Source organism: Lithobates pipiens, unplaced genomic scaffold, assembly GCF_037356315.1.
Source record: "Lithobates pipiens isolate NorthernLeopardFrog02 unplaced genomic scaffold, aLitPip1_a1.2 Scaffold_23, whole genome shotgun sequence".
Classification (NCBI taxonomy): domain Eukaryota; kingdom Metazoa; phylum Chordata; class Amphibia; order Anura; family Ranidae; genus Lithobates; species Lithobates pipiens.
Window position 1 is genome coordinate 43,483,908 of NW_027507785.1, and position 22,290 is coordinate 43,506,197.

The 22,290-nt window shown below is 45.6% G+C and overlaps 1 protein-coding gene across 2 annotated transcripts in view; it reads left to right on the forward strand.

The window, feature by feature from the left end:
• Nucleotides 1-22,290, forward strand: part of DNAH1 (dynein axonemal heavy chain 1) — a 145,636-nt gene that overhangs the window by 21,525 nt on the left and 101,821 nt on the right. For both annotated transcript variants that reach the window (XM_077451483.1, XM_077451484.1), the window contains exons 17-36: nt 87-242; nt 425-623; nt 2,106-2,359; nt 3,532-3,744; nt 4,028-4,192; nt 5,911-6,032; nt 6,121-6,226; nt 8,053-8,232; nt 8,311-8,451; nt 8,761-8,924; nt 9,037-9,150; nt 11,816-12,004; nt 12,093-12,198; nt 13,743-13,856; nt 14,291-14,440; nt 15,957-16,043; nt 16,615-16,801; nt 16,971-17,062; nt 19,151-19,305; nt 21,450-21,627. In XM_077451483.1, coding sequence (XP_077307609.1) covers nt 87-242; nt 425-623; nt 2,106-2,359; nt 3,532-3,744; nt 4,028-4,192; nt 5,911-6,032; nt 6,121-6,226; nt 8,053-8,232; nt 8,311-8,451; nt 8,761-8,924; nt 9,037-9,150; nt 11,816-12,004; nt 12,093-12,198; nt 13,743-13,856; nt 14,291-14,440; nt 15,957-16,043; nt 16,615-16,801; nt 16,971-17,062; nt 19,151-19,305; nt 21,450-21,627 — 3,072 coding nt within the window. The remainder of the gene's footprint in view (nt 1-86; nt 243-424; nt 624-2,105; nt 2,360-3,531; nt 3,745-4,027; nt 4,193-5,910; nt 6,033-6,120; nt 6,227-8,052; nt 8,233-8,310; nt 8,452-8,760; nt 8,925-9,036; nt 9,151-11,815; nt 12,005-12,092; nt 12,199-13,742; nt 13,857-14,290; nt 14,441-15,956; nt 16,044-16,614; nt 16,802-16,970; nt 17,063-19,150; nt 19,306-21,449; nt 21,628-22,290) is intronic.

A 22,290-nucleotide genomic window follows, 5' to 3' on the forward strand; every position in this document is an offset into this window, starting at 1 on the left:
AGACCTGCTACCAATCTTTTGGTGATATAATCCAAATGTCCCATCTATCCACTCCCCCTGACAGTGCCAGCTCTCATTATTTCTAGATGGTAGTGGCTGGATTCTCCACTCACACCGATATAACTCGCGCTCATGAGATCGCCAATGAAGTTCGACGAGTCCACAAGCAGCTAAAGGATTCCCAGCAGTTGGCGCAAATGTACAACAACCGAGAGAGACTGTTTGGCCAGCCTGTGACCAATGTGAGTATGCCTCAGATAATACAAATTACTGCTTATAGCATTCCCGGATATGTTATTTGAAGGCTCCAAAATCAGAAAATAGAACTCCAGTTACATATAATGTTTTGATATAACCTCTCTTCTTTATGATTATTGTCACCTAATGCACTTTTTTTCACCAATCCTTGCTGTTTACTCACCAGTATGACAAGCTTCTGAAACTGGTGAAAGACTTCCAGCCCTTCCGGGATCTCTGGACCACCGTGTCGGACTGGATACGTTGGTACGATAGCTGGATGAATGACCCTCTCACCGCCATCGATGCCGAACAGCTGGAGAAGAACGTGATGGAGTCTTATAAAAACATGCACAAATGCGTCAAATACTTCCGTGATATACCAGGTAAGTTCATAAACCCGCAACCAAAACCTCCTGGTCTCCACCAACCGTCTTTGGGCAGACTATCTCCCCAAAGACCAAAGCGAAGAGTCTCGGGGTTATTTTAGACGCACAAATGTCAATGGATGCGCAAATAGGATCTGTAGTCAGTGGATCTCACCATCTGCTACGCATGCTTCGCAGACTCATCCCTTTTATCCCAAAGAATGACAAAGCAGTGGTAGTTGGAACAATCATTAATTCACGACTGGACTACGCAAACTCGCTTTACATAGGATTACCACAATATCAACTTGCGCGATTACAACTGATCCAAAACAAGGCGGCAAGGCTGATAACAGGAAAGAAACCCTGGAAATCCATCTCTCCTTCACTGAGGAGCTTACATTGGCTAACCGTAAAAAATTGGATCACGTTCAAGACCCTTTGCCTCACCCACAAATGCGTGCATAGAGAAGCTCCGCAATACCTAATGGAGAAAATACATCATTACACACCAAACCGCAGTCTTCCATCAGCCAACAAAAACCTCCTCCTCGTGCCCAAAGCCCGGTATAAATCCAAGGGGGATCGGAGATTCGCTGTCCAAGGGCCTCGGCTATGGAATGCTCTACCAACCAACATCCGCCTGGAAGAAAATCACCTGGCTTTTAGGAAAAAACTCAAGACCTTCCTCTTTTAGCAGATGATCAAAGCTCGCCACAGCGCCTAGAGGCGATTCAGTTCGCATTGTGCGCTATACAAGTATTTCATTCATTCATAAAAATGTCTGCCACTCCCCAGCCTTCATCTTTTGAACAAATATGTGGATGTGACTGGGGATGAGAAAAATGTCAGGAAATCGGTGGTGTTTGGTGGTTTGTAAGGGTGCAATTAGTTTTAAATTGCTGCTGAGAGTTAAGGAAGCTCCTTCAAACTATTCTGGACCTGTTCTTTTGCCATAAAACATGAACCCAAAGGTAATTCTTATCCTTCGCCTTAACCCTAAAAGTAACCTTTGAGTAACCTGTCAGGCTCTAAAATTATCCTTCTTGAAGATCAATGCAAGGAAGGAGCCATTATACTCACATTTTCAAATGTCCATACCTGATACCATCCTTGCATTCCAGCTCTGCAGTCCATTTTTTTTATTTGGCAGTGTTGGGTGCCTTCGTCCCTTGCCTGTGGTTCACTCCACTGACCCCTACCATACTACAGGACACAGCAGTGATGTAGAAGTTGGAGGATGGAACCAAATTGCATGGGGCACACATGCATCCGACAATTTTCGATGTGTTGAATGAAAAGGATGGTGGGAGACACAGGCAGTCAAATAGAAGAATATAATGGCTTTTCTCTTGCGGGGAACTTCAAGTTGTTTTTATTTTCTGGAGGCCAACGGGGTCTCTTTATCTAAAATTACCCAACCCATCCCTAGATATAAGAATACAGTTTTCTACATTTCTATCTTAGCGATTCATCTGCCTGTTGTTTCTTTATCCCTAGCCTGCCAGGAAGTAGCACAGGACATCAAAGGCCGCATCGAAGAGTTTAGGCCATACATCCCATTAATCCAAGGCTTGCGCAACCCCGGAATGAGGAACCGTCACTGGGAGATGCTGTCAGAGCAGATACAGATTAACGTCAAACCCAAAGCCAACCTAACCTTCACCCGCTGCCTGGAGATGAAGCTTCAAGACCATATTGAGGCCATTGCTAAGGTGGCAGAAATTGCCGGGAAGGAATTCTCTATTGAGCAGGTAAAGTACCTTGTCTACCAGCTTTGTTAACTTATTTAGGCTTCGTTCCTCCTGGTCAATTTGGCACAGTAAGTGCTGAAGTTCCATTAAATTCTGTCAGCCAGTTTTGCCTCGTCCTATGGGACCAGAATGGCTTTTAGATCCATTTTAAAGATGTATCACCAGGTTGTCAGCGGCCTGCCTTATTTCTTCTTTCTTCTGAAAGGTGGCATCTAGCACATTGTAATTTTGGGTATGCAGTGGTTGGGTAGACACAGGATATGTCAGCCAACCATAGCCCCCGACTGGTGACAATACATTCTAGCTTCTGCTAACCAATGCATTTCAAGATTTCCAGATTTTTGGTAGGCTTGTCTGGCTGCATGAGTTCAGTCTTTGAGATATTTTTTTGTAAGCTTCCAAGTTTGGCTGGCGGATATGGCCGTGGAAATAACAATCATAGGGTATAGGTGCAACTTCACAGTTGTAGTGAGAGAAGGTGTAGACTAAATTCTATGTAAATGCTGGAACATTACTGAAACGAGCTGCCTTGCCAGTACTGCGCTGGACATCTTTCTTCTTACCTCGATCAAGCACCAGCTTTGTTAAAGAACACCTGTATGCCTAAGCACACTGGTGGCAGTTATCCTCAAGAGACATATAGTACAATCTACTTACTCATATCTTGACCTGGTGAACTGGTGATATCAGTATGATGAGGTTTGCCAACAGTGAGGAGATTGTTCAAGCTGGTCTTGTATCCATGCCAATTTAAAATCACCACATTTCCAGGTTATCTAATACTATATAAAACTGTGGACCTGCTAGAGTAGATAGTCAAAAGACTTCAGATATTTTATAGGTTTCTGTGGAGATCAAAGAGATCCCATTGACTTTAGGCTGCTGGGACCCAAGGGTCATACAATAGGCACCAAAAGGTCAAAGTTTGAGCATTAGGGATGCAATGGGACATAGATCTTTCCAGGGACGTGTCATTGACTATTGGCTGCTGGAGCTCAAGGGCCGTACAATAGGCATCAAGGGTTACATGTTGGGCGTTAGGGATGCAATGTGGCTTAGATCTTCCTAAGAAATCAGCTACAACAAGTTTTCCAGCATGGCTGCCTCTGCTGTCTATAGATGACGGGTACGCTTTTTGGAATGATCCACTCATCAGTTTCTTTTTCCCACAGGCTCTGGATAAGATGGAGAGCGAGTGGGCCTCAGTATTGTTCACTGTCTTGCCATATAAAGAGACGGGAACCTTCATACTGAAGAGCCCTGAGGAGGCCAGCCAGCTGCTGGATGACCATATTGTGATGACGCAGAGCATGTCCTTCTCACCATACAAAAAGCCTTTTGAGGAACGGATCAGCACATGGGAGAGCAAACTTCGTTTGACACAGGTACTGACAGAAGAACCCTAGTAAATGCTGATTGCAGCTGAGTCCATAGCATAACATAACCATAACAATTTAGTGATTTCAGAAAAAAACAAAAGCTGTTTCTGTAAAAGTTGGGTCATTTTGGCTTTAACAATGCTCACAGGCATATGGATGAATTCAAACAAGAGCTTTATTATTTATGTAATGTTTAGACCAAACGCAGACCCATATGTCCAGTGCTTGACTAAAGGAATGTACAGGAATCAATATCTTGATCCAAATTCCTCTACTTTTCTATCACCAGGACGTACTGGAAGAGTGGCTGACCTGCCAGCGCTCCTGGCTCTACCTGGAACCCATATTCAGCTCCGAGGACATCAACCGTCAACTGCCGGTGGAGAGCAAACGTTACCAGACCATGGAGAGGACCTGGAGGAAGATCATGCGGAACGCTGAGGAGAACAAACAGGTCAGATGATACTTAGTAACCTGGGTGCCCACCCTTGTGGCAATTGTGCCCTTCCTTATGTATAAACTATGAGTGTTTAAAGGGAAACTACAATGTATATTCAGTAACTTTCCATTTTGAGTAACTTTTACCTGTGTGTGTTCACGCTGACTCCATTGAACTAGCAGGTGCCCTTGACTAAAAGCAACCCAGGGCCCAAGATACAATTAATCCACCACACCCTAAGCCTCTAACCTTAGCCCCTAACCCTTTCTTTATTCCTAATCCCCAAACCCAGTCCTTCAGAAATGCTTCAAGAACCCATATCAGAAGGAAAACATTGTTTTGGGTATACGCTGACTCTTATGCCCCATACACACTATCAGATTTTCTGCTGATTTTTTCCTTCAGGGTTACCAAAACCATGTAGTGCAAGGGCCTGCCTGATTGCATACAAATTGAAACTCATAAGGTTTGACCTCATATTATATGGTTTCGGTAAATCTGAAGGAAAAACTCAGCAGAAAAACTTTGTGTATGGGGTTTTACACATAATTCCATTCAACTGGCAAGGTCTCTCGACTGAAAGCAACCTGAGGCCCACTGTACAATTAATCCAGCACACCCTAACCCATCAGACCTTAACCTCCAACCCTAACCCTTCAGAAATGCTTCAAGAACCCATATCAGAAGTAAAATTTAGATGCAAAGGTATGCTGGCTCTTATGCATGATTCCATTGAACTGGCAGGGGCCCTTGACTGAAAGCAACCTGGGCCCCAAGGTACAACTAATGCACAGCACCCTAACCATCTAACCCAAACCCCTAACCCTTTCTGTAGCTTCAACCCCCAACCCTAACCCTTCAGAAATGCTAACTATGAACTAATTTCAGAAGTAAAACATTGATGTGTGTGTGTGTATGGTTATTCTTATGAATGATTCTAATAAACTGGCAGGGGCCTTTGACTGAAAGCAACTTAAGGCCCAAGGTACAATTAATTCACCACACCCCAACCCCGTAATCCTTTCATTATCCCTAACCCTTAACCCTTTCTCTAACCCCCAAACCTAACTCTTCAGAAATGCTTCAAGAACCCACATCAGAAAGGAACCCTTGACTGAAAAGCAACCATGGGCCCAAGGTACAATTGATCCACAACATCCTAGCTCTTCTAACCATAACCTCCAAACCTAACCCTTCAAAAATTCTTCAAGAACCCATATCAGAAGTAAAATATAGATGCAAATGTGTGCCAGGTCTTATGCATGATTCCACTCAACTGCCAAAGGACCTTTGACTAAGAGCAACCTGTAGCCCAAGGAACAATTGATCCACCACCCTAAGTGTTCAAAAATGCTTTAAGAACCCATATCAGAATTAAAACATACATGTGTGTGTGTATGCTGACTATTAAGTAGGGGTTGGCAAACTGTGGCCCTCCAGCAGTTGCAGAACCTCAAGTCCCATCATGCTTCTGGGAGTCATGCTTGTGGCTGTCAGTCTTGCAATGCCTTATGGGACATGTAGTTCCACAACAGCTAGACTGTTCACATTTCCCCACCCCCTTTGTTAAGCATGATTACATTAAACCAGCAGGGGCTCTTGACTGAAAAATGAATCTATTGCAATTCTACTGATATTATGGACGGTGCGTGATGGGTGTCTATGTTTAGTTTGTGATCTGGCAAAAGGGTTTGGCTGAGTTTTTAAGTAGTAATCTAAGTTTTGTTGTGCAGGTGATCTCCCTCTGCCCAGACCCACGTCTCCTGGAGAGCCTGCGGGAATGTAACAAGCTGCTAGAACTGGTACAGAAAGGGCTCAGTGAATATCTGGAAACCAAGCGAGGTGCCTTCCCCAGGTACCCACTACCGAGCGGCACATACCACAAACTTCCATTTTTTTTACTAATCTATCTAAAGATAACAGTGATACCTTCACCTTTCCAGGTTTTATTTCCTGTCTGATGATGAACTTCTGGAAATACTCTCACAGACAAAGGACCCCACCGCTGTGCAGCCGCACTTACGCAAGTGTTTTGAAAACGTAGCGCGGGTGAGACTTTGGCATCAATTTAAGATAGTATATGTGGTGTAATAAATAATGCAAAGCACCCATAGCTACCATTTAGAAAATGCCTTTATTTTTTTGGGATTCCTCTAAAATTATGAATGTCAAAATCTTATTGGCCACTATTGATTGCTGTACATCACACATGGACCACTTTCCCCCATTGGGGTCATTTTGTTACCAGTCGTAATTATGGTGGTCACAGTCTTGTGTGGCCAAGCAATGATGGCCCACCTTACAATGGATGATGGCAAAAGACTCAGCGAGATCTTAGTGTTTCAGATGGGACTGATAAATACACTATATGGCTGTGTGAATGTTTGACCACCAACTATAGGAGCGTATAGGATATCCCATTTCAAAACCATGGCCATTAATATGGAGTTGGCCCCACTTTGTGGCTTCAACATCCTCCACTCTTCTAGGAAGATTTTCACAAGCTCTTTGAGCTTGTGTGTGGGAATTTGTGCCTATTTGTGAGGTCAGGTACTGATGTTGGATGAGATGATCTGGTTCACAGTCGGCATTCCAATTCATCCCAAAGATGTTCAGTAGGGTTGGGGTTAGGACTCTGTGCAGGACACTCAAGTCAATTTTGGAGCTTACTCTGTTCACGTGACCATCTCAGCTCTATGAACTTGCACGTAATCCCATTCCAAAACTATGGCCATCAATATGGAGTTGCTCCCCCCCCCCCCATATGGTCGTTAACAATGGAGCTGCGCTTTTCAGCTATACCATCCTCTGCTCTTCTGGAAAAAACATACAATCAGCACTCCAATTCATCTCAAAGGTGTTAAGTAGGGTTCAGGTCAGGGCTCTGTGCAGGACACTGATGTTACTCCACACCAAATTTGTTAAAGCATGTCTTTATGGAGCTGGCTTTGTACACAGGGGCATGATCATAGGAACCTTCCCTGAACTATTACCACAAAGTTGGAAGCGAACAGTGGTCTTCATGGTACTCTTATCTGGAAACATCCGGACCCCATGATTCAAAGGGGATTGCACGTACATTTGGCGATATAGTGTAGAAACGCACACTCTAGATCAGGGGTCTCCAAACTTTCTAAAACAAGGGCCAGTTTACTGTTCTACAGACTTTAGGGGGCCCAATTGTGGCCAGTGGGTGTAGAAAATGTCCTGGTATCAGTGGTAAGTAAACAATGTCTCAAGATTGGTGGTCAATGGGAGTAAAACAATTACATAGCTCTTGCGGTCAAAAGGAGGAGGAATATTGCCTAATTTTTGCTTTTAGTTGGAGGAATACTTGTTATTAATGGGGAGGATAGTGCCGCATTATTAGTTTAAGTGGCAGGAATTTTGTCCCACTGTTAGTGTCTAGTCAGAAGAATAGTGCCTTCTAGTAGTAGGGCGGCACAGTGGTGTAGTGGTTAGCACTCTCACCTAGCAGTAAGAAGGGTTGCTGCTTCAAATCCCAACCACTACACTACCTGCCTGGAGTTTGTATGTTCTCCCTGTGCCTGTGTGGGTTTCCTCCAGGTACTCCGGTTTTCTCCCACACTCCAAAGACATGCAGGTAGGTTAATTGGCTTCTGTCCAAAATTGGCCCTAGTATATGAATGGGGACCTTGGATTGTGCGCTCCTTGAGGGTAGGGACCGATGTGAGTGTGCAATGTACAGGGATAGGGACAATTGTAGACACTCACTCAGGTTGAACTGGATGGACTGGTGTCTTTATTCAACCTTACTTACTATGAAACTAGTGGGAGGAATAGTGCCTCAACAGCCAGAAAAATGCAAGCATCCGGTATCATTATATACACAATATCTTTTCTTGTGCTTCCAGCTTCACTTCCAGCCGGATCTTCAGATCACCCACATGTACTCTGCGGAGGGTGAGGAGGTCCAGATGTCGACTCCCATTTATCCCACCGGAAATGTGGAGGACTGGTTACTGGAGGTGGAGAAGGTCATGAAGGGCAGTGTGCGGGAACACATTCAAAGAGCAATAAAGGCCTATCCAGAGGTAAGTTGGCATTACCTTCCCCTGACACCTAATTTTTGTCACTTCTTCATCAGTTTATTCTCATCCTTTTCTTTTCAGACACTGCGAACAGAATGGGTGAAGAACTGGCCGGGCCAGGTTGTCATAGCTGGATGTCAGACATTTTGGACAAAAGATGTGTCTGAGGCTCTGGAGGCTGGAGACCTAAGCACCCGCCTCTTCCCGCAGCTAGAGGCTCAGGTAGGGGACTTCCCACAGGATAGAGGGGGGCAGTTAGAACATCTGACAGTTTTTATTGCATGTGTTCATGTGGGAAGATTCCCTTTAACATCCTGTGAATGCATCAGGACACGAAGGGAGGGCAAACCTTCCCAACAGACACAGACTCTACTCCATACAATGGAGATCTTCTCTAATATAAAATCTTTACAAAAAAAGTGAAGGGACCCCTAAATTCACCTTCTGTAACTTCATAACTTCCTCTTAGTTTTGTATATTTTGACACACCTTAAAATTGGATATCTTGTGTACGTATTTCTCAACCCATAGCTCAGTGACCTGGTCGCTTTGGTGCGTGGAAAGTTATCTCGCATGCAGCGCAACATTCTCTCCGCTCTGATCGTGATTGAAGTCCACGCTAAAGATGTCTCTGCCCGTCTGATTGAAGAAAGCGTCAGCGGTGTCAACGATTTCGAGTGGATATCTCAGCTAAGGTATAGGCACATATAGCTGTTACTAATATGGTCACCACTCACCAGAAGACAATTGCTACCTGTCCAGTTCTTCTGATCTTATATAAATAAAATCTAACGATATATTTCTCAGGTATTACTGGAACCGAGAAGATCTGTATGTGAGAGCAGTTAATGCCGAATTCTTGTACGGCTACGAATACCTGGGGAACACGGGCAGATTGGTCATAACGCCTCTGACGGACAGGTGGGCACATGGTCTACTGTAAAATGAATACTAAAGTCATTAGTATAGTGTGAAATTATGGTGATGGAGCGCTGAACTCCCAAGCTTGGTGGAGTTTCTAAAAACAATCTAATGTTTGATGAAGTGTGGCAGCTCTTTATGACCCGGTGGGGCCACAATGGGGTCCCTGGGAGAATCATCTTGTAGAGATTAAAAAGATATAAGCAACAAGCTGTAGGCATGGCTGGACTGGGACAGAAATTTGGCCCTAGACTTCATCCAGACCGGCCCACTTACATTTTGAGTATCCCATCACCAGCCACTTACAACAGAGTGTCCCATTACCAGCCCCCTTACATCAGTGTCCCATCAGCACCCCCTTACATCAGAGTGTCCCATCAGCAGCCCCTTACATCAGAGTGTCTCATCAGCAGCCCCCTTACATCAGAGTGTCCCATCAGCAGCCCCCTTACATCAGAGTGTCCCATCACCAGCCCCCTTACATCAGAGTGTCCCATCACCACCCCCCTTACATCAGAGTGTCCCATCACCAGCCCCCTTACATCAGAGTGTCCTATCACCAGCCCCCTTACATCAGAGTGTCCCATCAGCACCCCCTTACAACAGAGTGTCCCATCACCAGCCCCCTTACATCAGAGTGTCCTATCACCAGCCCCCTTACATCAGAGTGTCCCATCACCAGCCCCCTTACAACAGAGTGTCCCATCACCAGCCCCCTTACATCAGAGTGTCTCATCACCAGCCCCTTTAGATCAGAGTGTCCCATCACCAGCCCCCTTACAACAGAGTGTCCCATCACCAGCCCCCTTAGATCAGAGTGTCCCATCACCAGCCCCTTTAGATCAGAGTGGCCCATCACCAGCCCCCTTGCATCAGAGTGGCCCACTGAGCCATCGGCCCACCGGGAAACTCCCTGTAGTCCCAATGGCCAGTACATGCCTGGCTGTAGGGATTGCTCCGGATATTAATTTTTATTTGTCTAAGCAACAAGTTGTAGGGATTGGTCCAGATATTAATTTGTATTTGTCTTAACAAAAAAAAGAGTCCACCAAGGCATCCCAGACAATTGAGCAAGCTACTAATCCAAGCTCATGAAGGTTTAACATTTAAGATTACTTACCTATCCGCTCACACAATGAATCTAAGCCCTGATAAGGGGAGTCTTTGTATAACCATCCCCACCGAAACATGTCAACTTTTGATAGACCCTTTTATTGTGACAAAGCAAAATTCATAGCTGGAACGATTCATATGACTTGGTATACTACATTTTTCACTCTGTACCAATGGTCTCCAAACTGCGGCCTGCGGACCAGGTCCGGCCATTTGCTTGTCTTTATCTGGCTCTTGGGACTATTTCTCCCACTGAAACAAGGCACTATTCCTCCTTCCAGGCATGTACTGGCCATCGGGACTACAGGGAGTTTCCCGGTGGGCCGATGGCTCAGTGGGCCACTCTGATGTAAGGGGGCTGCTTATGGGACACTCTGATGTAAGGGGGTGCTGATGGGACACTCTGATGTAAGGGGCCTGCTGATGGGACACTCTGATGTAAGGGGGCTGCTGATGGGACACTCTGATGTAAGGGGGCTGCTGATGGGACACTCTGATGTAAGGGGGTGCTGGTGGGACACTCTGATGTAAGGGGGCTGCTGATGGGACACTCTGATGTAAGGGGGCTGCTGATGGGACACTCTGATGTAAGGGGGCTGCTGATGGCACACTCTGATGTAAGGGGGCTGGTGATGGGACACTCTGATGTAAGGGGGCTGGTGATGGGACACTCTGATGTAAGGGGGCTGCTGGTGGGACACTCTGATGTAAGGGGGCTGCCGATGGGACACTCTGATGTAAGGGGGATGCCGATGGGACACTCTGATGTAAGGGGGCTGCCTATGGGACACTCTGATTTAAGGGGGTGCTGATGGGACACTCTGATGTAAGGGGGTGCTGATGGGACACTCTGATGTAAGGGGGTGCTGATGGGACACTCTGATGTAAGGGGGCTGCTGATGGGACACTCTGATGTAAGGGGGTGCTGATGGGACACTCTGATGTAAGGGGGCTGGTGATGGGACACTCTGATGTAAGGGGGCTGCTGATGGGACACTCTGATGTAAGGGGCTGGTGATGGGACACTCTGATGTAAGGGGGCTGCTGATGGGACACTCTGATGTAAGGGAGTGCTGATGGGACACTCAAAATGTAAGTGGGCCGGTCTGGATGAAGTCCAGGGCCAAATTTCTGTCCCAGTCCAGCCCTGCCTCCTTCTGACACCAACAATGCTGTATTATTCCTCCCACTGACACCAATGTTGGAGTATACATTCTTCCTATGACACCACTGGTGGGGCACTATTCTATCCACTAACACCAAGATGGGGCACTATTTCTTCCCACTGACACGAACAGTGGGGGAACTTTTCCACTAATACCAAATGATGGGGCACTATTCCCTCTCCTCCTAACCACAGGGGTGCTGTGTAATTGTTTCACCCCCACTCACCCCCATGCCTGAGGCATTATTTACTCCCACTGGCCACAGTCCAGCCCAACTAAAGTCTGAAGGACAGAAAACTGGCCCTTTGTTTAGAAAATTTGGAAACCCCTGCTCTATACAATCTGTATAATGTGAATTTGTTCTATTCCTTGTACTGGGAACTTAGGTGCTACCTTACCCTGACAGGAGCTCTACATCTAAAGTTTGGAGGTGCCCCCGCTGGACCTGCAGGCACAGGGAAAACAGAGACCACAAAGGACTTGGGTAAAGCTCTGGCAATCCAGACTGTTGTCTTCAACTGCTCTGACCAGCTAGACTTCATGGCCATGGGCAAATTCTTCAAAGGTCTGGCCAGGTGAGTGAACAATCTCTGCGTTTTATAGACGTTTTCTAGATGGACCGTATTTGAGTGGTCAATTTGTTTTTCTGATGGCTCTGTACAGCTCTGGCGCCTGGGCATGCTTTGATGAATTTAACCGTATTGACATCGAGGTCTTGTCTGTGGTGGCCCAACAAATCACCACCATCCAGAAGGCTCAGCAGCAGAGAGTGAGTTACAGGACCTTCATTTCCAGCATTTCTTTGTTTTTATGTTTTCCTTCTTCTGATTCCTCCAGTTTCTATTCATTATATTTTCATCCTTTACAAACTTCCAGCAATTGTCTTACTGCTTTAATTTCTGCTCTTTCACTCCACACATCGCCTTCTCCAATACTCATCAAGGAAAGAGGCTGGAGACCCTCAAATCATTCCTTTATTTCCCAGAAGTCAACTTGCCACCAACTGTCCACCCAGAGCCATTGGTTTGTAATCAAGACAAAACCTAAATATAGAACCATTTATCTAACTGTCCATCCAGAGCCTCTGGTTTATAGACCTGATACATCCTAAATATAGAGCCATTTATCCAACTGTCCATCCAGAGCCTCTGGTTTATAGACCAGATACTTCCTATATATAGAACCATTTATCCAACTGTCCATCCAGAGCCTCTGGTTTATAGACCACATACATCTAAAATATAGAACCATTTACCCAACTGTCCATCCAGAGCCTCTGGTTTATAGACCGTATACATCCTAACTATAGAGCGATTCATCCAACTATCTATCCATAGCCTCTGGTTTATAGACCAGATACATCCTAAATATGGAACTATTTATCCAACTGTCCATCGAGAGCATCTAGTTTATAGACCAGATACATCCAAAACATAGAGCCATGTATCCAACTGTCCATCCAGAGCAGGGCTGTTTTTAACACAGGGCAAAAGGGGCAGTTGCCCCGGGCCCGCTCATTATTGTGAGGCCCAAAGCAGGTGCTCATTCATCCTGTACTGCCTCAAATAGTTGATAAGTGGATTCAGGAGGGCCCAAGAAAATGTTTGCCCAGGTCCCAATCAATATTAAAGACGGTCCTCATCTAGAGCCTCTGGTTTATAGACCAGATACATCCTAAATATAGAGCCATTTATCCAACTGTCCATCCAGAGCCTCTGGTTTATAGACCAGATACATCCTATATATAGAGCCATTTATCCAACTGTCCATCCAGAGCCTCTGGTTTATAGACCAGATACATCCTAAATATAGAACCATTTACCCAACTGTCCATCCAGAGCCTCTGGTTTATAGACCAGATACATCCTATATATAGAGCCATTTATCCAACTGTCCATCCAGAGCCTCTGGTTTATAGACCAGATACATCCTAAATATAGAACCCTTTATCCAACTGTCCATCCAGAACCTCTGGTTTATAGACCAGATACATCCTATATATAGAACCATTTATCCAACTGTCCATCCAGAGCCTCTGGTTTATAGACCGGATACATCCTTAATATGGAATCATTTAAGCAACTGTCCATCCAAAGCCTCTGGTTTATAGACCAGATATATCCTAAATATAGAGCCATTTATCCAACTGTCCATCCAGAGCCTCTTGTTTATAGACCAGATGCATCTTAAATATAGAGCCATTTATCCAACTGTCCATCCAGATTGCTTTCATTTCCCATATCATATACACTCCTCTCTATTCCTCTACATCGTCTTCCTCCTTATACTTATTGGTCTCTATTGTCACATTAGGTCGATCGTTTCATGTTTGAAGGAACCGAGATCCCGTTGGTGTCTACTTGTGCCGTTTTTATCACCATGAACCCTGGTTATGCGGGCCGTACAGAACTACCTGATAACCTTAAGGTGAGATTGGTGTACAGCCAATGGGGCTGGTCTGGGACCCAATAAGAGGGGAAATCTTCCAATGGTGACACCTTTTCTGGTGACAATTAAGATTTGAGATGAAAAAGCCAACACGTTTCGGGGGCACAAAGCTCCCCTTTATCAGGGCTAAAAGACCTTGCCGAAGAGGGAGTTTTAGACCCTTGAAATGCATTGGCTATTTCTTCTGACCTTTTCTCTTTACAGGGCTCACTCTAGATTTGTGGCGCTCTCATCCCTCGCATATTCATTATACTACTCTGAGACCCCAGTTGACAGAGAACTTTCTCTAAGAGTTGAATTTCTCCTATTCTTGGGCCCAACAACACGTCTTTTGTTGAATCATAATCTGTGGAAATTTTTTTGCTCTTCTGCTCAGGACCAGCCTGCATCTCACAATCTCTTCCCCTCTTTAGGCTCTTTTCCGTCCCGTTGCAATGATGGTGCCGGATTATGCCATGATCGCGGAGATCTCTCTTTATTCCTTCGGCTTCGATAACGCCAAAATCCTGGCCAAAAAAATCACCACGACTTTCAAACTGTCCTCTGAACAACTCAGTTCCCAGGTAATACACGGCTCTGCCATTACCATTTCCTGATCACTGGGGGAGGGGAGGGGAGACTGAGGAAATGCTTCCTCCTCCTCCTTGTTACAATGTTCAGTCTGATCACCGGGGGAGGGGAGACTCAGGAAATGCTTCCTCCTCCTTCTACAAAGATATAATGTACAGTCTGATCGCTGGGGGAGGGGAGACTCAGGAAATGCTTCCTCCTCCTTCTACAAAGATATAATGTACAGTCTGATCGCTGGGGGAGGGGAGACTCAGGAAATGCTTCCTCCTCCTTCTACAAAGATATAATGTACAGTCTGATCACTGGGGGGGGGGGGGGAAACACACAGGAAATGCTTCCTCCTCCTTCTACAAAGATATAATGTACAGTCTGATAGCTGGGGGAGGGGGGGGGGCGGAGACACAGGAAATGCTTCACCGGGGGAGGGGAGACTGAGGAAATTCTTCCTCCTCCTTATACAATGTACAGTCTGATCACTGGGGGAGGGGGGGCGGAGACACAGGAAATGCTTCACTGGGGAAGGGGAGACTGAGGAAATGCTTCCTTCTCCTTCTACAAAGTTACAATGTACAGTCTGATCACTGGGGGAGGGGAGACTGAGGAAATGCTTCCTCCTCCTTCTACAAAGTTACAATGTACAGTCTGATCACTGGGGGAGGGGAGACTGAGGAAATGCTTCCTCCTCCTTCTACAAAGTTACAATGTACAGTCTGATCACTGGGGGAGGGGAGACTGAGGAAATGCTTCCTCCTTATACAAAGTTACAATGTACAGTCTAATCACTGGGGGGGGGGGGAGACTAAGGAAATGCTTCCTCCTCCTTCTACAAAGTTACAATGTACAGTCTGATCACTGGGGGAGGGGAGACTGAGGAAATGCCTCCTCCTCCTTATACAAAGATACAATGTACAGTCTAATCACTGGGGGGGGGGGGGGGGGGAGAGACTAAGGAAATGCTTCCTCCTCCTTATACAAAGATACAATGTACAGTCTGATCACTGGGGGAGGGGAGACTGAGGAAATGCTTCCTCCTTATACAAAGTTACAATGTACAGTCTAATCACTGGGGGGGGGGGGGGGAGACTAAGGAAATGCTTCCTCCTCCTTCTACAAAGTTACAATGTACAGTCTGATCACTGGGGGAGGGGAGACTAACGAAATGCTTCCTCCTCCTTATACAAAGATACAATGTACAGTCTGATCACTGGGGGAAGGGGAGACAGAGAAAATGCTTCCTCCTCCTTCTATAAAGTTACAATGTACAGTCTGATCACTGGGAGGGGAGACTGAGGAAATGCTTTCTCCTGCCTGCAGCAGACTGATGACATCATCTCAGCCTATGTAATGTCATTGACTGGAACTCAAGGATGATTTTTAATGATAAAAGGCGGAGCTTTTGTGAATAATGATACTGTAGCTATATATTGCCATGTGTCAGGGATTTTTTCATGCAGATTTAAAACATTTACTGAGAGGTCCACTTTATTTTGCCTCTATTTTGTCTCCTAGGATCACTATGATTTCGGAATGAGAGCCGTTAAGACCGTCATATCTGCTGCTGGAAACTTAAAGAGAGAAAACCCATCTATGAATGAGGTGAGCAATTCAAATTTTCCTTGGTAGCAGAGGCTTCAAGTGTTGGGGTCCCCAAGTCCTTCTCAGCCAACCATTGGCCAAGACTGACCTCTCGCTCCTCTGCCACATGATTTTTGAGAGGCACAAAGCCGGCTCTCCATGTAGTGGCCTCTACTCGGAGAATACAGTGCAATGTGTCCTAAAGGCTTTGAAGACTGGAAATCTTCAGCGTCATCATGCCTTGCCAGCTGCTGTGCAACAATAAGAGGTCTATGTATTAAACAATTTAGTTGGAGACTGTCAAAAGCATTCAATGCCTGGACATAACAAATTCTGGCTGTATTTTGCTTAATACAATGGTTTCCTATGTTCATCAGCTCCATCTAGTGGCCATAATATACATATTTTCCTGAAATTTCTCAATCAGGCAAATACCGCATTATGGCCACTAGATGGAGCAGCTGCTCATAGGAAATCAACGTATTAAGCAACATTCTAAATGTATCAGGTCTAGGCAAATGCTTGTGACTTTTGTCCAATTATTTTTTGTATACATGGACCCCCAAGAGTTTCTTCTTTTACCTTCCCACAGGAGCTGATCTGTCTCAGAGCGATCCGAGACGTTAATGTCCCCAAATTCCTTCAGGATGACCTGAAGCTCTTCAGCGGGATCGTGTCAGACCTTTTCCCCCGGATTGAAGAGGTGCCCATTGATTATGGAAGCTTGGAAGAGGCGATTCGTAAAACGTGCGTCCAGGGAAACCTCAAGGATGTGGATGGTGAGGAGACTCATTAACAAAACGTTATTGTTCAACACTGAAAGTGAAACTTCTGATTCAGGGACGTCATCGATGAAAGATTGCTTTTTTTTTTTTACTGATGGGTTTTCTCACAAATAATTCAATGAAGGAGAAAATTGCAATTTTTTTATTTTTTTTGGTGTTTTAGGCTTTGTGACAAAATGTATCCAGCTGTATGAGACCACCATAGTACGACACGGACTGATGCTCGTAGGGCCAACCGGTTCTGGGAAGTCACAGGTATCCCACCATTTATATTTCTCTAAAGTCCAGTTCCGGTCACAGGAATAAATTTGCAGTCAAATAGACTTTGTAATGGTAGGCTCCATTTATATAGTCTTACATCCCTTTTACAGCAGTTATAAATATGGCTGTGTATTCCAATAAGCAACTGAGTTAGACCCAATGCATGCAGCAGTAGGCACTCAGTGACAGAACTGGTCAGACATGCCCCCTGTCCAGCTAGAAACCTCTCTTTCTGCTCAGACATGCTCTCTCCTCTTTTCTTCCTTATAAGGTTGTGTGAAAACACTTGTGATTAGGGATGTGACTGTTACTAAGCTCTGCTAGCACAGAGCAGTGGAGTGGAAGAGCTGTGATGAGGGTGTGACTGTTACTAAGCTCTGCTAGCACAGAGCAGTGGAGTGGAAGAGCTGTGATGAGGGATGTGACTGTTACTAAGCTCTTCTAGCACAGAGCACTGGAGTGGAAGAGCTGTGATGAGGGGTGTGACTGTTACTAAGCCCTGAAAGCACAGAGCACTGGAGTGGATGACCTGTGATGAGGGGTGTGACTGTTACTAAGCTCTGCCAGCATAGAGCACTGAGAGGCTGTAATGAGGGATGTGGCCATTACTAAGGTCTTCCAGCACAGAGCATTGGAGTGGAAGTGCTGTGATAAGGGATGTGGCTGTTACTAAACTCTGCCAGCACAGAGCAGTGGAGTGGAAGAGCTGTGATGAGCGATGTGACTGTTACTAAGCTCTTCTAGCACAGAGCACTGGAGTGGAAGAGCTGTGATAAGGGATGTGGCAATTACTAAGTTATGCCAGCACAGGGCACTGGAGTGGAAGAGCTGTGATAAGGGATGTGGCTATTACTAAGCTATGCCAGCACAGGGCACTGGAGTGGAAGGGCTGTAAAAAAGGGATGCGGCCCTTATTAAGCTCTGCCAGTACAGAGCACTGAAGTGGAAGGGCTGTGATAAGGGATGTGGCTGTTACTAAGCTGCCAGCATTGAACACTGGAGTAGAAGGGCTGTGGTAAGGGATATGACTATTACTAAGCTCTACTAGCACAGAGCTCTGGAGTGGAAGGGCTTTATAAGGGATGTGGCTGTTACTAAGCTCTGCCAGCATAGCGCACGGGAGTGGAAGGGTGGTGATAAGGGAGGTGGCTATTAATTAGCTTTGCCAACACAGAGCACTGGAGTGGAAGAGCTGTGATAAGGGATGTGGCTGTTACTAAGCTCTGCCAGCATTGAGCACTGGAGTAGAAGGGCTGTTGTAAGGGATGTGACTATTACTAAGCTCTACTAGCACAGAGCTCTGGAGTGGAAGGGATGTGGCTGTTACTAAGCTCCGCCAGCATAGAGCATAGGAGTGGAAGGGCTGTAATAAGGGATGTGGCTATTACTTAACTCTGCCAGCACAGAGCACTGGAGTGTCAGAGTTGTGATAAGTGATGTGGCTGTTACTATGCTCTGCCAACATAGATCACTGGAGTGTAAGGGCTGGGATATGTGGCTATTATTAAGCTCTGCCAGCACAGATCACAGGAGTAGAAGACCTGTGATAAGGGATGTGACTATTATTAAGCTCTGCCAGCACAGAGCACTGGAGTGGAAGACCTGTGATAAGGGATGTGACTATTATTAAGCTCTGCCAGCACAGAGCACTGGAGTGTAAGGGCTGGGATAAGGGGTGTGGCTGTTACTAAGCTCTGTCAGCACAGAGCAGTGGAGTGGAAGGGCAGGAAGCAGAGAAGAAAGGGTATTTTAAGGCACGCCCATGCAAAAATCAGTCACAAATCATACCATGGAGGGTTCCGGAGTATTAAGAGATAGAAAGGACTGCGAATGCAGTTAATTTAGACTGCTTGTTGCTATAAGTCTCAGGCAGCCTCTGTCTGGCGGGATGTGGAAGGAGTCTTAGTTCCTCAACAGCTAAAAACTTGAAGGACACGTCTGCCTATATTGGTTCGGGGAATGGATACAATTGGTGTTTTCTTCTTCTATCATTTTGCTCTTCCTTTGCACTATAGGGGTTTTTCATGAATCTGTTCTGTATTATTCATTGGGTTTTTTTTTTTTTTTGTTCTGTTCCTTTAGTGTTATAAGGTCCTTGCTGCAGCCATGTCATCTCTTAAGGGTCTCCCATCGGTCAGCGGTGGGACTTATGAAACCGTTCACTACTACGTCTTGAACCCCAAGTCCATCACAATGGGTCAGCTTTACGGGGAGTTCGATCTGCTGACACATGAATGGTGAGAGACGCATCTTTCCCAGAATTACAATCTTTCTATGTGGCACGTGTGTGTGTGTGTGTGTGTGTGGAAGTGAAGGACTAATAAAAGTGAGATTTTGGTGCTTTTGGTGCTTTTGCGTTTGCCCCAGAGAGAGTCCTCCTTCACAAAGGCAAACGGTGGAGACCTCCTTCCGGTCCTGGGCTTCTGATTCTCTAAAAGAGGATTTACGGTAGAGATCAATCCATTGGAAGTGGGGTTAAGGTTGAGGTTAGGATTAGGAGTTGGGGTTAGGATTAGGAGTTGGGGTTAGGATTAGGAGGTGGGGTTAGGGTTAGGATTAGGAGTCGGGGTTAGGGTAAGGATTAGGAGGTGGGGTTAGGATTAGGAGGTGGGGTTAGGGTAAGGATTAGGAGGTGGGGCTAGGGTTAGGATTAGGAGGTGGGGTTAGGATTAGGAGTTGGGGTTAGGATTAGGAGGTGGGGTTAGGATTAGGAGTTGGGGTTAGGGTAAGGATTAGGAGGTGGGGTTAGGGTTAGAATTAGGAGTTGGGTTAGGAGTTGGGGATAGGTTTAGGATTAGGAGGTGGGGTTAGGATTAGGAGTTAGGATTAGGAGTTGGGGTTAGGGTAAGGATTAGGAGGTGGGGTTAGGGTTAGAATTAGGAGTTGGGTTAGGAGTTGGGGTTAGGTTTAGGATTAGGAGGTGGGGTTAGGATTAGGAGTTAGGATTAGGAGTTGGGGTTAGGTTTAGGATTAGGAGGTGGGGTTAGGATTAGGAGTTAGGATTAGGGGGTGGGGTTAGGATTAGGAGTTAGGATTAGGAGGTGGGGTTAGGGTTATAATTAGGAGTTGGGTTAGGATTAGGAGTTGGGGTTAGGATTAAGAGTCGGGGTTAGGGTAAGGATTAGGAGGTGGGGTTAGGGTTAGAATTAGGAGTTGGGTTAGGATTAGGAGTTGGGGTTAGGATTAAGAGTCGGGGTTAGGGTAAGGATTAGGAGGAGGGGTTCGGTTAAGGATTAGGAGGTGGGGTTAGGGTTAGGAGTTGGGGTTAGGGTAAGGATTAGGAGGTGGGGTTAGGGTTAGGAGTTGGGGTTAGGGTAAGGATTAGGAGGTGGGGTTAGGGTTAGAATTAGGAGTTGGGGTTAGGATTAGGAGTCGGAGTTAGGGTAAGGATTAGGAGGTGGGGTTAGGGTAAGGATAAGGAGGTGGGGTTAGCGTAAGGATTAGGAGATGGAGTTGGGGTTAGGGTTAAGATTAGGATTGGGGGCTAGGGTTAGGATTAGGAGGTGGGGGTAGGATTAGGCATTGGGGTTAGGGTTAAAATTAGGAGGTGGGGTTAGGATTAGGAGTTGGGGTTAGGATTAGGAAGTGGGGTTAGGATTAGGAGTTGGGTTTAGAGCTAGAATTAGGGGTTAGCCCTTGTACACACGGTCGGACATTCCGACAACCAAATCTGTTGGATTTTGTCCGACGGATTTTGTCCGAAACTGTTGCATACACACGGTCGGACGAAGTTGTCGGACAATCCGATCGTTCAGAACGTGATGACGTTATTTCGTTACGACGGGACTACGTTCAGGCTAGTAGCCAATAGCTTTGATGTAGGAATTTGATCTGAGCATGCGTGGCACTTTGTCCGATCGGAATTCTCTACACATGATCGGATTAGGTCCGATCGGAGCATTTTGGCAGAAAATTTTACCAACAAGTTGGAAAACTTGGTCCGTCGGATACTCCGACGTAAACAGTCCGATGGAGACCACACACAGTCGGAATATCCGACAAAACGGTCCGATCGGACACATTCCGTCAGAATCTCCGACCGTGTGTACAAGGGCTTAGGGTTTCATGTACCCTGGTTGGAGGCCGAGTTGAGGGCCGCCCCCCCCCCCCCCCCAAAAAAAAAAACACCAGCCACCACTGGTACCCACTGAGTGTTCTATATAGATGATTCCAAACTTGTATCCTCCATATAATTTTTTATGTCCTGATATGATTTGAATTTTTGATAAGCCTCAAAACTGTTATGATGAGTGCAATATAACAAGCAAAGCACCCTTCAGGAACACCCCATGGGGTAGAGGAACCGCTGACTGAGGGTCCCGGATCTCACCTCACTTTGGAACGATTGTCTAACACTTTTCTCCGTTGGTTCCCCATACAGGACGGACGGGATTTTGTCCTCTCTGATCAGAGGAGGTGCCTCTTCCACAGACCCCGATAAGAAGTGGTACATGTTCGATGGGCCGGTAGATGCCGTGTGGATTGAGAACATGAACACGGTGCTGGATGATAACAAGAAGCTTTGTCTGAGCTCCGGGGAGATAATCAAACTGACCGAGGTGACCCTCAGACCGGCCACCACCCCTTTCATGTTCTGTTCCTCAGCTGATGTCATAGTAGATATTAGACATGTGCATTCGTTTTCGTCCGAATGCATTTTCGTCCGAATTTCAGCTATTTTCGTTTTTGTTTTGACAAACGATAACGAAAGCACAAAATCCGAAAAACGAAAGATCCGACATAAATAAATGCTTTATTTTCGTTTTCATTGTTACAATAGTTCGATATAGAATAGGAGATTCGACATGACTCTGACGATAACAATCTGTCTATAGAACCTGTGGTCGAATGTGCTTAACCTTACCTCTATTAGTCCAAGATTATATAGAGAAAATATTCGACAGAGAAAAAAGATTTGACAGAGAGAAAAGATTCTGCAAGTTACTGTCCTAAAAAGTGTTTGGGGACCCGGGTCCTGCCCCAGGGGACATGTATCAATGCAAAAAAAAGTTTTAAAAACGGCCGTTTTTTCGGGAGCAGTGATTTTAATAATGATTAAAGTGAAACAATAAAAGTGTAATATTCCTTTAAATTTCGTAGGGGGGGGGTTGTCTATAGTATGCCTGTGAAGGGGCGCATGTTTCCCGTGCTTAGAATTGTCCCTGCACAAAGTGTCATTTATGCAGGAAAAAAAGTCCTTTAAAATCACTCGCAGCTATTAT